Source organism: Rhinolophus ferrumequinum, chromosome 6 (genome assembly GCF_004115265.2).
Source record: "Rhinolophus ferrumequinum isolate MPI-CBG mRhiFer1 chromosome 6, mRhiFer1_v1.p, whole genome shotgun sequence".
Classification (NCBI taxonomy): Eukaryota; Metazoa; Chordata; class Mammalia; order Chiroptera; family Rhinolophidae; genus Rhinolophus; species Rhinolophus ferrumequinum.
The window spans coordinates 54,022,826-54,038,642 of NC_046289.1; the positions used below are offsets into that span (position 1 = coordinate 54,022,826).

General features: G+C 33.0%; 1 protein-coding gene across 5 annotated transcripts in view; it reads right to left on the minus strand.

Annotated features, from left to right (window-relative positions):
• The window catches only part of UNC13C (unc-13 homolog C), a 498,413-nt gene that overhangs the window by 155,085 nt on the left and 327,511 nt on the right, over positions 1–15,817 (minus strand). For all 5 annotated transcript variants that reach the window (XM_033109141.1, XM_033109144.1, XM_033109142.1 and 2 more), the window contains one exon: positions 1,802–1,887. In XM_033109141.1, the coding sequence (XP_032965032.1) occupies positions 1,802–1,887 (86 nt within the window). The remainder of the gene's footprint in view (positions 1–1,801; positions 1,888–15,817) is intronic.

Sequence of the window (15,817 nt, forward strand, 5' to 3'; positions counted from 1 at the left end):
AAAAGGAGGTATTATAATCTATTGAATACCCTTTTTTTTCTCCCCAAATAAGAAAAGTTCTGTATGTTCCTTCTGTGTCCTCTCATAGCAAGCTTACATTTTAGCAATGCTAAAAAATAGTAGTACCATGAGCACAAACTCTGAATCGGTCTTACCCTATTAATCTGTTTTTCATACTGCAGTCAAAATGCCTTTTCTGAGTTGCTAATCTGAAAACTATGTCCCTGATGAAATCCCTTTATGGCCTCTTGTGTCTCTTAGAGAGTCATACCCCTCACCACAGGCCACAAGGCCCTGCATACTGGTCCCTGCGAACTTCTCACGCCTCACTCCTTGCTACTTCTTGCTCATCGGGCCTGATAAGTTCTTTATTCTTGAATTCACACCTTATGCTACTCTAATCGCCAATGCTTTGTCCTCTACGAGGACAAGACAGAGATGCTTCTTGCTCATCTCTTCCCCAAACTAACTCCTACTTACACTTCAGGTCTTTGTTGCGATTAACACTTCCTCAGAGGAGATTCCTCCAGAAAACCTCCCTTACCCCGCTGTCTGAATTCTGATTTAGGTGCTTCTTCTCCAGATACCCCATCATCAGCAGCATAACCAATCCCCACTGCCATTGTCTGCACACATGTACTAGCTATTCTCCATAGTCTTGTTGGGGTCAGGGACCATGGCTGTCTTATCTTGTTCACCGTTGTTTCTTCCAGAATGAATGCCGCCAGGGGCATTCGACATCTAAGGGCTCAATATATGTATTTATCGAATAAGTACAAAGACAATTTTCTACTAGACTATAAATTCCTAGAGGACAGGAACCCTAGGCTGCTTTATAATTCTGTCTCCACCTCTAAACATGATGTGAGAGCTCACAGAATATTTATAGAATTTTAAAACTGAGAGCTCTATTTCCTTTGCTTTAGATTGTATGATTTACATTTATTGAAAGTGAATTTTTTGGTGAAGAGCCTTGCCATCACTGTCCTTGTATAAGCTCTGGCCACATTTTAACCTGCATAGCTGTGGACACCATTTCCAAGTCCATGCAGAGAAATATCTGGACTGATACTACTCTTCCACCCTCTCAATATGGTCTGCTTTACTGAAGGAACTGCCATAAAGCAGTCCTGCATCTGAGCATTGTCTTATAAGTAAACTATTCACTTTCATCCTGTGACTTAGACCACTTGATTAAAAATGTCTGCACTTCTTATGGCTTTTAAATACTTTGAGAAATTTATCTTTCTACAGTGTGGAAATAAGTTTGAGAACTAAACTGTTCACAACAATTTTTTTTTCTGGTGATAATATATTCACTAAGGAATTAATACAGATAATACATAAAGAACTCATACAACTTGACACCAAAAAAGCAGTCTGTTTAAAAAAATAGGCAGAGGATCTGAATAGACATTTCTCAAAAGAGGACATACAGATGGCCAATAGATATATGAAAATATGCTCAAGGTCACACTAGTCATCAGGGAAATGCAAATCAAAAGCACAAGGAGATATCACCTCACACCTGTCAGAATGGCTGTCATCAATAAATCAACAAACAACAAGTGCTGGCGAGGATGTAGAGAAAAGGAAACCCACGCACACTGTTGGTTGGATTATAAATTGTTGCAACCACTGTGGAAATCAGTATGGAGGCGCCTCAAAAAATTAAAAATAGAACTATCTTATGAAACAGTCAATGTTTTAATGCATCAATTCCTTACATTTAAAACCAAGAATACGAAATCATGATTTAACTAAAAGGCGTGTTGTGATAAGAATAGATATTTGTAATTACCTTCTAGTGCATATTTCATATCTTGAGCAAAAAGGGTCCACATAATTTCGGCACTTATTTTTCCCATGTTCAGTTCTTGAGGAAACCTAAAATGAAATCTATATGTTAGTTTATCAAAAAGAAGAAAAAACAATTCTTAAGTTCCAAAAAACAAATACCTCACTTTAATACATACACAGTAATTAATACATACTTCATAAACACTTTTATTTATGTGATTTCTCTTTCTGAACTTTCCTGGGTAGGAGGAAAAAAGAACAAACTACACACCAGACTGTGGTGATGAAGCTATTGGGTGTTGGGAAAATAGGTTCCATTACATTAATGCCAATGGAGTGGTGCCTGTAGCACCCAATGGATTTCTTAGAATGTGTTAGTTTGTATCTAAAGAGACACTTCAGTTTTATCATATACTCCATCTTCATATGTGTCAGTATTGATGGTACATCAGATGAATGTATATATGTATGTATGTATACAACATACATACAAAAATAATATATATTAATGAACAAAAAATCTATATTATGGAACAAAAATAGCACTCACATTCATTTATATTTTTGGATCCAAATCAAGAAACGAGTAATTCAATCCTGAATGGGAAGGTGTTACCTAAATAAATAGGACCTCAATATGACCTCAAATAAGAAAAGACCACTGGCATTACAAAAAAAAACCATTCTAGCCCAACTTTCCACCAAAAGCAAGGTGTGTTTCATCAAATATTCCTTACCAACTGCCACCAATTAGTTTATCTAATAATGTTGATTGACATTTTAAAACTTAAATGTACATTTATCAAATAAAGTCAGAACACTTTCTATGATCAAAAAATTAATACAACTTGAATATATACAAAATTAGTTTTCAATATTAAAGTTTCCTCTACTGATATAAAAAAATCTTAGACAAATAATTTATTTCAGAAGGTTTTATTTGTGAATAGCTTTTAACATCATACAATTTGTAGTATTTTAATTTTTATGTAATAGATATGCAGTAACAAAATTATAAGGGATATGAAAGTGCTTTTAAGCTCATAAAATGAAGAAATTAATTTTTTGAATCAAGAATAAACAACATATTTATTCATTTTACAGTGCCCAGATACCAAACAAAACAAAACAAAACAAACAAAAGGAAACTAAAGAAAAATATCTGTCATAAAAATAGATGAAAATATCCTCAACAAACAATGGCAAATTCAATCCTGCAATATATAAAAAAGGATAATACATCATGAACATGAGAAGTTTATCCCAAAAATGTAATGTTAATTCAATATCTAAAAATGATTAATGTCATTTAAAAGACCATATCAAAAGACTAAAGAGAAAAAAACTTTACCATCTCAATAGATGCAGAAAAGGTATTTGACAAACCTCAACATTCATTCATATGTTTTTTAAAAAAACTATGAAAACCAGCAATTAAAAGGAACTTCCTTAACCTTATAAAGAGAATCTCCAAAAACTTTCAGCTAGTATCATACTTAATGGGGATCATACAATATCCTCATACAATATGGGGATCAAGGCAACGATATTTATTTTCACTATTTCTATTAAATAGTGTACTGGCGTTTCTAAAGACTGGAAAAAGCAAAGGAAGAAATAAAACTATTTGCAGACAACATGACTGTCTACATAGGAATCTCCCAAAATTACAAAAGCTACTGAATAAATTCAGCAATGTCCCAAATACAAGGCCAGAGTATAAATTATTGTATTTCTATATACTAGCAATGAATCATTGAAATTGAAATTAAAATAACAGTATCATTTACAATAGCACCAAAAGTTATGAAATACTTAGGTATAAATCTGAGGAAATATGTACAAGATTTTATGAAGAAAATTACAAAGTATTGAACAAACATCAAATAAAACCTAAAAAATGGAGAAATATATTCATGTGTTGGTATATGTACTCAATATGTTAGAATGTCAATTTTTCCTATATTGATTTATAAATTCAATGCAATCTCAATCAGAATTCCAGCAGAATTTTTTGTAGAAATTGGCAAGCTGATTCTAAAATTTATATGGTAAAACAATATAACTAGAAGAGCAAAAGTGATGTTTTTTAAACTTGAAAGTTCACATTCTTTGTCTTCATAGTCACTATGAAACAATAGTATGAAAACAATTCACCTTCAAATACAAGGTCAATTAACTTTCAATAAGATGTGATACTAATTCAATGGAGAAAGAATAGTCCATTTAGCAAATTGTGCTAGAGTGATTGGATATCCATGTGCAAAAAAATTAACAAACCTGGAACCATACTTCACAATGTATAACAAATTACTCAAAATGGATTACAAACCTAAATACAAAATCTACAATTATAAAACTTCTAAAAGAAAACCTAGTAGAAAATCTTTATGACCTTGCATTAGGTAATGGTTGCTTAGATGTGATGCAAAAAGTATAAGCCATGACATAAAAAATTGATAAACTGGACTTTATGAAAATCAAAATATGCTCTTCAAAAGATACTGTTTAGAAAATAGAAAATAAGCAACAGACTAAGAAAACAATTTGCAAAACACAAATCTGATCAAGGACTTGTATCCAGAATACACAAACTACTCTCAAATCTCAATAAGAAAAAAAATAAATAAATGAGCAAATGATTTGAATGACACTTCAGTAAAGAAGATAATTAGATCGAAAATAAGCACATGAAAATATGTTCAACATCATTACTCATTATATACTTTCAAATTAAAATTATAATGTGATAACACTACATGTCTACTAGAACAGCTTAAAAACAAAATGAAACCTGACAATACGAAAGGCTGACAAGGATGCAAGAATTCAGAGGAGTGGGTTCTTTGAAACATTGCTACTGAGAATGTAAAATATTACAGTCACACTGGAAAGCAGTTTGGCAATTTCTTATAAAGTTAAATACACATTTACTAGCACTCAACTCAGGAGTTTAGCCAATAGAAATGTAATTTACATTTATACCAAAAGCTGTACATGTTGCTTAATTCTTAATCACCAAAAACCACAATCAACGTCTTTCAGTTGATGAACGAATAAACAAACTGTAGTAGATTCATAAAATGGAATATATTAAGGCAACAGAAGGAATAAACCACCAATACATTTAACAATATGGAAGAGTGTCTGATGAATTATACTAAGTGAAAGAAGTTGGACTCAGAAGCATATCTACCATATGATTCCATTTGTAATACATTATTGAAAAGGCAAACATATAGGGACATAAAACATATCAGTGATTGGCAGGAGCTTGGCGTTAGGAGAGTGACTGCAAAGAAGCTATGAAGAAACTTTTGGGGTACTATTCTATATATTAATTTTAGTGGTAGTTACATAACTATTTTTTTAATTCATTAATTTTTGCTTTTCCTTATTTCCTACCTTCTACTTTTTTTGAGTTTAATATGTTGTTACTTTTCTACCTTCTTAAGAAAGATTTAGCTAATTTTTGGCCTTTCTTCCTTTCTACTATGTGTATTTCAGGTATAAATTTCTTTTAGAAATTGCATTTAGAGGCATCCTAAAGATTAATATGTTCCATTTTCATATTTATCCAATCAAAATATTTCACATTTTTAGTATTGAATTCTTAACTTCCAACTATTTGGGGATTTCCTAAGTATCTTTTGGTTGCCATTTTCTGCCTTAATTAAATTAAGGTCAAATAACATATTCTAAAAAAAGAAAATCAATCTTTTGAAATTTGTTGAGACTTGCTTTATACCCCAGTGTATAGTTAATTTCAGTAAATTATTTTCCATAGTCTCCTTGAAATTCATTCTGTATATTTTCTTCTGGACTATCTTCATGCTTACTAATTGTCTCTTCAGTTGTGTTTAAACTATGGTTAAACCCATATATTGGGTTATTAATTCCATTTGTTGTAGTTTTCAGTTCTAGAATTTCCATTTGATTCTTTCAGTAGTTTTGAGCCCATTGCTGAGTTTTCCATTTTGTTATTTAATTACTTAAATATATTAATTATAGTTATTGTAACATCTGTCTCTAAATCTCACTTTATTAATCTGTTATACTGCCTTATTTTTGGTTTTATGTGTGAAAAATGTACATTTAATTTGTGTGTTTGGATGATGTTAGTATTCTTTTAAAAAATTTATTTATTTATTTATTTATTTATTTATTTATTTATTTATTTATTTTTCTTTAAATTTAAGTTTATTGGGGTGATGTATGTTAGTAAAGTTACATAGATTTCAGGTGTACAATTCTGTAATACATTATCTATATCTCACATTGTGTGTTTACCACCCAGAGTCAGTTCTCTTTCCAACACCATATATTAGACCCCATTTACCCTCTTCTACAGTCCCACCCCCCCCCTTTACCCTCTGGTAACCCCTAAACTCTTGTCTATATCTATGAGTTTTTTTTTTTTTTTCAGTTGTTTGTCTTGTTCTTTTGTTGTTTTCGGTTTATGTACCACATATCAGTGAAATCATATGGTTCTCTACTTTTTTTGTCTGACTTAATTTCGCTTAGTATTAGATGTTAGTATTCTTTCAGAAAGAATTTATTTTCTTCTGGTCGTTTTAGTGCTTTAAGTTTGGGAGAGATACTCTTAATCAAATTAGGGGCTGAGCTCATTCAAAACAGTCAATACTATATTCCTACTAACTCCTAGGCTGTACCCCTTCACAGCCTCAACTGTATGCTTGGGGTGTTTACCAGGACCCACTACTTTGGTGGGCCTGTATTCCAATTAATCTCCTGTGCTCGTATTTAGCTTTCTCAGTTTTTCAGCTATTACTTTCTTTCTGGTTTCTCATACGCTCAGACTTTGCCTGTAGGTCAATCAATCAGTGCCTCTAGGGGAAAATGTTGGCACATATCTAACATGTTTTTCTAGTAAATACATGCATATATTACAAAAACATAAAGAAAATTCATGGGGATAAAATACATCAAATCTATTCTAACTGTTATGTTGGCGCAAAGAACAAAGGGAATTGGATTCAGGGAGGCATGTGTACACATAAGGCTTCAAATTTGCAATGTGTTATTTATTTAAGAAAAAAAATCTAAAATTTTTATAAATTTATAAGACATAAATGAGGTAATATAATACAAATGGCTGCTAACGCGTTTAGCATTTAATAAATAACATGCATTAATTAGTAGCTATAAATTGAAGGTCGAGCACCTGTTGTGCACTGTGCCAAGGACAGATCGCATACTATTAAATAAAACGGACATGGTCCCTGCCTGTCTGAAGTTTATAACCTAGTAGGAGTGGCAATAAAAACTAATATATGTATCTAAATTTATATAAAATTTGGTAGGTGCCCTTTAAAAAGAGCACAGGGTGAATAGATTGAGATGGTTGTAGGAAACAGAGTGGTTATATTATATCAAGGGTTTAGAAAAACTACTCATCGTTGGGTCTCATGGCTGTGACAATAACATCTCATTTTCAGTGGAGAATCCCTCTGGGGCCTCTATAGAAATGAACATGAAGCATGAACAAGTTTGGCAACTGGTAATTCAGAATTCTGGTATCAGGCACCAGCAGTGACACGACACTTGGTATATGCTGTAGGTAATGATGACTGTTCTGACATCACAAGGGGACAGAAAAAGAACAATATGGGGAACAGGAAAAGGGAGAATACACAGAAAAGGAGAATGAAGGGCATCACCTGTAGCTGAGAGGAAACTGAGGAGCCAGATCAAAGCAGGAGAGAAATGAGCCAAAAATATGTGAATGGCTATTGTTTTTCTATTCAGTTTCTCACCCTTGCATTGAAGTTTCTTTAAGCAACATGGGTTACGTACAATTAAAAGGAAAATATTACACTAGAAAGTCCAAATTACTGAACAAAATAAGGTTAGGACTATATGATGTGGAAGAATGTATTGGTGCCGTCATTTACAGAGATTAAGAAAGTAAGAGTCATGTGTACTTCTGAAGGAGGATAAAGATTAACTGGTGGAAGAGATAAGCTGTATATCCCATATGGTTGTAATTACTGTAAAAAAAAAAAAGACTCTCAAAGTGAGTACTTCTAAAATATTTTTTTCTTTACTCTACAAGCTTCAATCAGATAACTTCAAAACCAGGAATTGAAAACACAAACTGTTAGTCTAGGGATTTTTTCAGGTGCATAATCAATATCAAGTTTGATTTCATTCTTGAAAAACTGTGGTTTAATGGTTCTCATCAATGCTATTTTATCTTCGAGATGGCAAACCTAAATCAAAAGCAAACTACCATTTAAAATAAAAACAGCACGCCAGAAAAAAATACAAAATATATAAAAGGTAATGGGATAATATTATTTATACAGAAAGAACAGTTATAAATCTATAAAAAAAGATGAATAGTAGAAAAAAGGCTAATGAGATGAACGGGCAGTTGAAAAGAAAAAACACAAAAGCCTAATAACCTTAAGAAAAGAGATGCTCAAACTCTCCAGTATTCAAAGAAATTTTGATTAAAATTATAGTGAAACTGTTTACTGAAAAAAATTTCAGCCTAGAAAACATTAAAAAAAAAAAAATACGGCTTGTTGGAGTCGGATTCCCAAAAGTTATCTAATGGCTCTATAGAGGCTTCCGATTATTCTGCTGCTCCAAAACCTGTGCTACTCCCATGCCCTTCGCTCCCACAACCCAGTAGTCCCTTCTATGGACTGCATCATTCTGATGTTTTATGAAACCACAGAATAATAGGCAACTATTAAAAAGAACAAGGTCAATCTGCTTGTATTACAATGAAAAGATGTCTATCAGTGTAAAGTGAACAAAGCACATTACAGATTAATAGTATGCATAATATGATCCCATATTTTACAAAAAATAAAAATTATTAATTGCATATCTATGCTTACATGTGTAGAAAGTATTAGCTGAAAAAAATAACACTCAATTACTGAAAATTTTTGTGGATTGAGTGAGAGGAGTCTTAGTTTTTTATTTATTTTCTTCACAACAGTGATACATAAACATTACAACTTTTTTTTTTAACTTCATACAGTCCTATGAAGCTGAATAAGGTTATTTTTGTGACCATCAAATTAAAAAAGAATAATTTGTCTTTTGAAGTAAAATCAATGCTATATATGTAAGATTTGCTATATATGTAAGAATTTTTTAAAAGATGAATTAACATTCATTTATTTCTCACAAAACCCCTATTTGTTATTAGTATTCTCATTTTACAAATGAGGAATTAGTGGTCAGGATTTGAGCTTGGAGCTGTTTTTCCAAAGCTCATGATCTTTCCAATAAAGAAGAAAATGTTCAATTCTAAGTATCAAACTTTGATACTTAGGAGAGACATAAAGGTAACTTTGATTACATTTATTTTGGACTCAGGATTAAGAAATGTGTCCTAAAACATGAAATAAAATAATGGCAGAAACAGAGTTTACGCTTCCTGACTATATTTCTTTTTCATTCTTTTTTTAAATGCCAATGAAAAATGCATTGAAAAGGTCTTCACAGCTTATTTTTATCTCTCTTTTTTGTATTAACCTAATGATTTTGAACTTAAAATATTTACAGTTCAAAATGTTAGCTTTTTATTATATGCGCAGTCCCTATTTAAATTTAAATCTCAATCTTGACTACTTGCTCTACTTTTATGCAGAAGACAATATTTGGGATCTGAGATATTTTCTGACAACTGTTTTAGAAGAACTTCTGCTTATAGTGCATTATGATATGCTGGTTTCACATTTAATTGTACTTACTGTTGTTACCTATGGAGATAATGAATATTCTATGCTAGAAAAATAGAACTCAAAGCTACTCATTTGCTTAATAGTTACACAGGTTCTTCTGAAGTCTATACTTACACTCTTCTACCTCTCTATAGTATTTTTGGTGCATCTGGAAATACTTCTCTGGCTCTTTTTTTTACATACTTGTATATTCTAGTTGAATTTAAAAAATCACTAATTTAACCCTAAATCTAGACAGCAAATTTAGTCATCAACTCTGCCACAATCCACAGCATCTTCTCTTTTCCACTCTCCTATGGATTCTTCCTTTGACAACCCTGTGGAATTTGCCTGTCCCTACCCTATTCCTACTGTCACATCCCTAATTCAAGTCTTTACCCTCACTTGCCTCAAGAATGGCACTAGCATGTTTGTTGATCTATTTGCCTCCATCACTTCCTCTTTTATTGCATCCTCTATACTACCACATCATTTACCTTTTAAAAACACAGGCCATAATATTTCAAGCCACTGCTGTAAGACCATCGATTGTCACATATTCATTAACATAAAAAAGTTGCAGCTCATTAACATAAAAAAGTATGACTTTTCTGGCCAGTGATGATCAGACCCCAACTTTAACTTCTATTTCTCCTCTCCAATACTTTCCATGCTGTAGCCACCCAGAGTACTTCTAATTTCTCAACATGTCTGATGTCCTATGCCTTAAGATCATTTTTCCCTGTCTGTTCTCTCTCCCCCTCAATTTTCATTTAATCATAACTACTGTCTTCCTTCAAGTTACAGATCAAGTATCAGCTCCCTCTAAAGTCCTCTGTTGTACTCGAGGCAGAATTAGCAGTGATTAATTATCTGTGAAGGACCAGGGCTAAGAAAAATGAACAATAACTACAAACTGGATCACAGCTCACTTAATATTAAGAGTCAGTGATAGTACTGGTGCTTTTATATTTTGTAAGTTTCATAATTTTATTATTGACACGAGATTTAACTTATCTAGTATGATTTTATTGACATTGGTATTATAGTTCAAAACTCATGAAGATAATATCATTTTTCTTGTTAACCGATTTTGTCTAGAATTAGAAAACAATTTTTCTTCACCTAGCATCTCTTTACTACCAGATAATATGAACAGTTATTCTCATTCTCTCTCTCTCTCTCTCTCTCTCTCTCTCTCTCTCTCTCTCTCTCTCTCTCTCTCTCTCAACATGATTTAATCAATTCCAGAAGCCAGGATACAATCTAGAGACAACATCTACAAAACTAACAGTTTCCAAAACATTTTTTTTTACTCCTACCTATCTAGTGAAAAGAGGAGAGAAAACATTCACAACTCTGAGCAGAGTACAACAGATGAAAGAAGCAAATCAGTACTTGGAGTGAGAGGAGAGACACCAAGTATTTCTAGATTTTGTTTCCAACTTTTAAAAGGCCATAAATAATCAGTCCCATAAGAGAGCTTTTTTCACTGTGTTCAAATTTCCTTTGTAGATTTGCAAATATGCACTGTCACCGTGGCATCAAATTTTATATTTTTTATCTGTATTATATACCTAGTACCAAATCATGATTCAAAAGACAACGTTGTTTTCTTCCAACACTCTCCACAGTGGAATATTTCTGCCTTTTCTTTGGGCTAGCTAAGAAGTCTACACCATCTGCATGTTTGCTGGGGCTTATTTTCTGCAATTTAACAGTCTTGGCCATTTCCTCGGCATAATCCACAGCAGTGTAATGTAGTGGTTATACCTCAATGCAATCCAAACGATAGAGATTTGATTTCTCTTCTGCTATTTAACTAATTTACCCAGTGGAGCAGTGAGTAACTCTTTAAAACTCAATGTCCTCATCTGTCAAATGGGGATAATAATTGTACAATTTGGGACTATTTCTAGGGCTGTGGTAAGGATTAAATGAGATTTTTACATGTAAATACTTTGTATAGCTGCTGGCATGTAGTGAGTACTCAATAAACGCTTGCTGATGACAATAAAATTCAAACTGTAAATGAGACATATAAGAAAATAGTATTTAGATTCCATTGATTTCTAATGTGAAAAATTATCACAGAAACTGAATGGAAATTTACATTGCTATTTGCCAGCTTTTAATCTCCAGGAAAAAAAAGTTGCTAATAAAATTAATAGCAATAAACTTAATTGCAAAGGGAAATTTTTATGTACTCATAGGAGTAAACTGGTTTCACAAACTTCAGAAATCTCCAGCTACACACTAGCAATTTATATGCTAATTTTTCAAATAAATTCCAAACTATGGTACAAGCAGGACTGAAAGAGATTTTAAGTTTCGACACTATTTCCTAACTTGTAGGAATGAACTACTATACATACTTAAATGTTAAAACAAATACACATGTAATATGTACATTAATTATTCATATTTCATTATTCATATTTTTAAAATAAAGTTGACCCTCATATTGGTCTGAATTTGTGAGGTTTTTCTATACACAAATTAAATTCTCTAATGTATAGCTCCATCTCTTGATTTTCAATGCAGTTGTAACTTAACTTTGTCATTTATAAAAGGAAGTTTAATGAAATAAATCATCCACTCCAACATTATTTGAACATCTCCTGTTTTTAATTTGCAGCAATTAATACAGAGCATAAATGTTTGAAACCGTGACTCCTATGAGACACAATAATTGAATAACCCAACTTATTGTCTTGCAAATCTCTTAGTAAAATAAGAAAAACAATCTACTGTCAAAATTTGATAATACTGACTCATTAGTCACAACAGATGAAATTGGAATCCATTAAATGTGAAGTATTATTTTGATATGCAAAGCAATAGTTCTGTTATTGTGTGCTATGTATGCAACTGGAGCTCATGTCAGAGCCAGAATTCAAGAGACATTTAATTTGCTGCGCTTTTTTCACATTAAAAAAAAAATTATCTTTTGTTACTACATTCTCCATTTAAGAATACTTGACATGCATTAGTGCAATCAACTAACAATACCATGAAGAGAGAGAACAGCCAAACGAATGAACTTTAAGCAGGGGTCAACTAGTAAATTATAAACTAGCCTTTCAAGTTAAAGCTGTATTAAGGGGAGCTAAAACATATCATACATAGCACTGCAGTTAAGGTTGAAAGCCAGCTTAAGACTTTGGAGCATGAACTCATCTAACTGAACATTTCCAGTGCTGATAATTTTTCCTTTCATACTTACGTTCTCCTAAACCAAAAACAAGTGGATCACCAATGCCATTTAAATCCAATAATTTTTTGTACCATTTTGTTGTTTCTTTATGTACATTTACAACCAAAGGCATTATTTTAATGAATTAGGATCTTTAAAAACATTTAATTTAAATATGAAAAATGAAATTGGGGATGAATCCAGGTAAACTGTTAAAATCAGCATTTTTGTAAGGTAGTTGAAAACGCCAGCGGGCAGTGGCAAAGGAAGTGGAAATGGCCAGAAATAGCCTAAAAAACTTGGATAATGTGCCTGGGAGAATAATACATGGAATTTACTGAATTCAGACAGCAATTTCTCAAACCACCCCAGTACTTCCAGATTAGACAGTTGGGGAAAGCAAATCCTCATTTTCACTTTGGGGATGGGGAACTTGAGGCAGTAGAGAGAGATGGGACTTCATATGTGGGGAGTATCTGGGCACCGTCAGGCACTAGGTTAGGTGCTTTACATGCATTAATTATCTCCTTGAATCCTGGTAATGGTCCTATGTGTTGAGTTTTACCTCCCAAGTTTTTAAATATAGGAAAGAGTCTGACAGATGTTGCAAAAACTTTGCTAAGGTCTGATGGCTCAGTCTGTCTCACTCAAAAATGTTAGACCACTCACTAAGCCTCTCAACTACCTTTAGTTTTGCATACCTAGAACGCAGTGCTTTTCTTTATTTTCACTTACTACTTATGTACGATGGCTCCCCTTACCCATGGGGGAAATGTTCCAAGACCCCCAGTGGATGCCTGAAACAGCAGATAGTACCCAACCCTATACCTATACACTATGTTTTTTCCTATATATACACACTTATGATAAAGTTTAATATAAATGAGGCACAGTAAGAGACTAGCAATAATAACTAATAATAAAATAGAACAGTTGTAACAGTATACTGCAATAAAAGTCACGTGAATGGTTTTGGGGCCATTATTAAGTAAAACAAAGATTACTTGAATACAAGCACTGTGATACTGCAACAGCTGAACTGATAACCCGCATGGTTACTAAGTGACGAATGGGCAGATAGCATATATAGGATGGAGATGCTGGACAGAAGGATGATTCATGACCCGGGCAGGACAGAGTGGGATGGTGTGAGATTTCATCAAACTACTCAGAACGGTGCTCGATTGAAAATTTATGAATTGTTTATTTCCGGAATTTTTCCATTTATTTTAGGGCCACAGTTTACTTCAGGTAATTGAAACTGTGGAAAGCAAGGAGAGAGCTTCTGTATTCATCTCATTCAACAATATTAAGATATTAAAAAAAAATTACTATAACAAAATGAGATTTGTCTTAAAGTAGACAAATTAAAGGGAAAACGAGGATATAAAAATGAGGCTACACATAGAAATGTATGCTGTCAGCTTCTACAGTTATTAAATGTAGGCCTCGATCCTGACATTTCTAGCATCTAATCCATAAAGGAAAGCTGATCATTTTTATGTATCCCAATTGCTCAGGAAGTAATGTTCTTCAAAGCAGTGCTTTCTGAGATAAAAAAATTATTTCATGGTTTCTCCTGAGGGTGCCAGTATGCACACACTACATATTAACATTTTTTTCCTACACAAAAAATTAACAAACTGAATACATTTTTTTCTACGGGTTTATATACAACTGCAACTGGTACCATATGATGTATCTTGTACTTTTCTTGTGAGTAATCATTGTTATCGTTTTATTGTTATGGTTTATCTTAAGCAGATCCAGATTAATCATTAAAGCCTCAGAAATGTTTCGGGTGGACTGAAGGATTGATGCCCATCATCTTATTCTTGGGATCTTTTCCTTACAATTAACCCAAACGGTTGCTTAGATTCTGATTCTGCCACTTACTAGATGTGTGATCTTGGGGAAGTTACTTAGTCCCACTGTGCTTCAGTTTCATCAACTGCAATTTGGGGATGGTAATAGTGCTGATGTCATTAGAATTAAGTATAGGATGAACTTAAATGTTGTTATAAAAATGCTTAGCACAGTGCACGACTCCAGTTAATTCCTTACAGTTTCTTATATGGTGGTGATAATATTTATAACACACAGATATCTAGTTATGCCTAAATCATCTGGCAAACACAACAAATCTTGAAAAACCAAGATGAAACTTTTCTTTTCTGCATAATGTACAATCAGGGAGATAGAAAATGGAAATCTTCAGAAGTGGTTAAATTAGTACAATTCTTAGTAAGCATTGTTCTAGTGGTACTCTTGTGCTCTTAGAAAAATATTCTTATTCTTTCCAGATAATATATTGTTTGGGGGATTTGCAGAGAAAAACCTGATCTGTTTTAAAATTTAAAAATTGCTGTATTTAACATGAGAAGAAAGTTCAAAATGACTTATTTTATTTTTTTTATTACTTTTAGTCAGGTAGGTTAGCCTAGATTTTTAGATTTTCCTGATTATCCATTCTCCCTACCGTAAACTCTAGCTCTGCAAAACTGATTGCTTGTCGGAAACAAACTGTTTGCAATATCCTGATAATTTAAATTAAAGCATTCCTTTATACTTCAACAGCAGTCTAGTTGCAACTAGAGTGGAATATGTGTGTTGTGCCATATAATATCATATTGGGATAGTTATGCTACCTTGGTTATAAGGAACACAGACTCAAGTAACTACAGATGATTAAAAGGTGATTTTTGTAAGCATACTGTCTATAACAGAGAAATAAGACTAACTTACAGTTCCATATTCTACTAGCACCCAAGGAAAGCTGAATTCAGTCTAACAGGTAGAACAGTGACCAGTAGAGTCAGGTCTCATGGAGTCATGGACAAGAATCTCCTTTAGAGTTGAAGGCAGTGTGGGGAGTGCAGTAAGTGACTGCAGATGGGATCGTCACTCAAGAAGTCTACCCATCCTGTGACTTGGCTACTCTCACCATTTCTGTGTTTCCTTCCAAGCATCCTGTCTCTTCTTTCACTGACAGCTGCCTTCTTCTCCTTCTTAACCTGTTTATCTCCTGGCTTCTATTTCTACATCATTTTGATTTATTCTTCGTTTTGGATTACTAACCACAGCCATCTCCAAACTCATAAATTTTCAGTGTCTA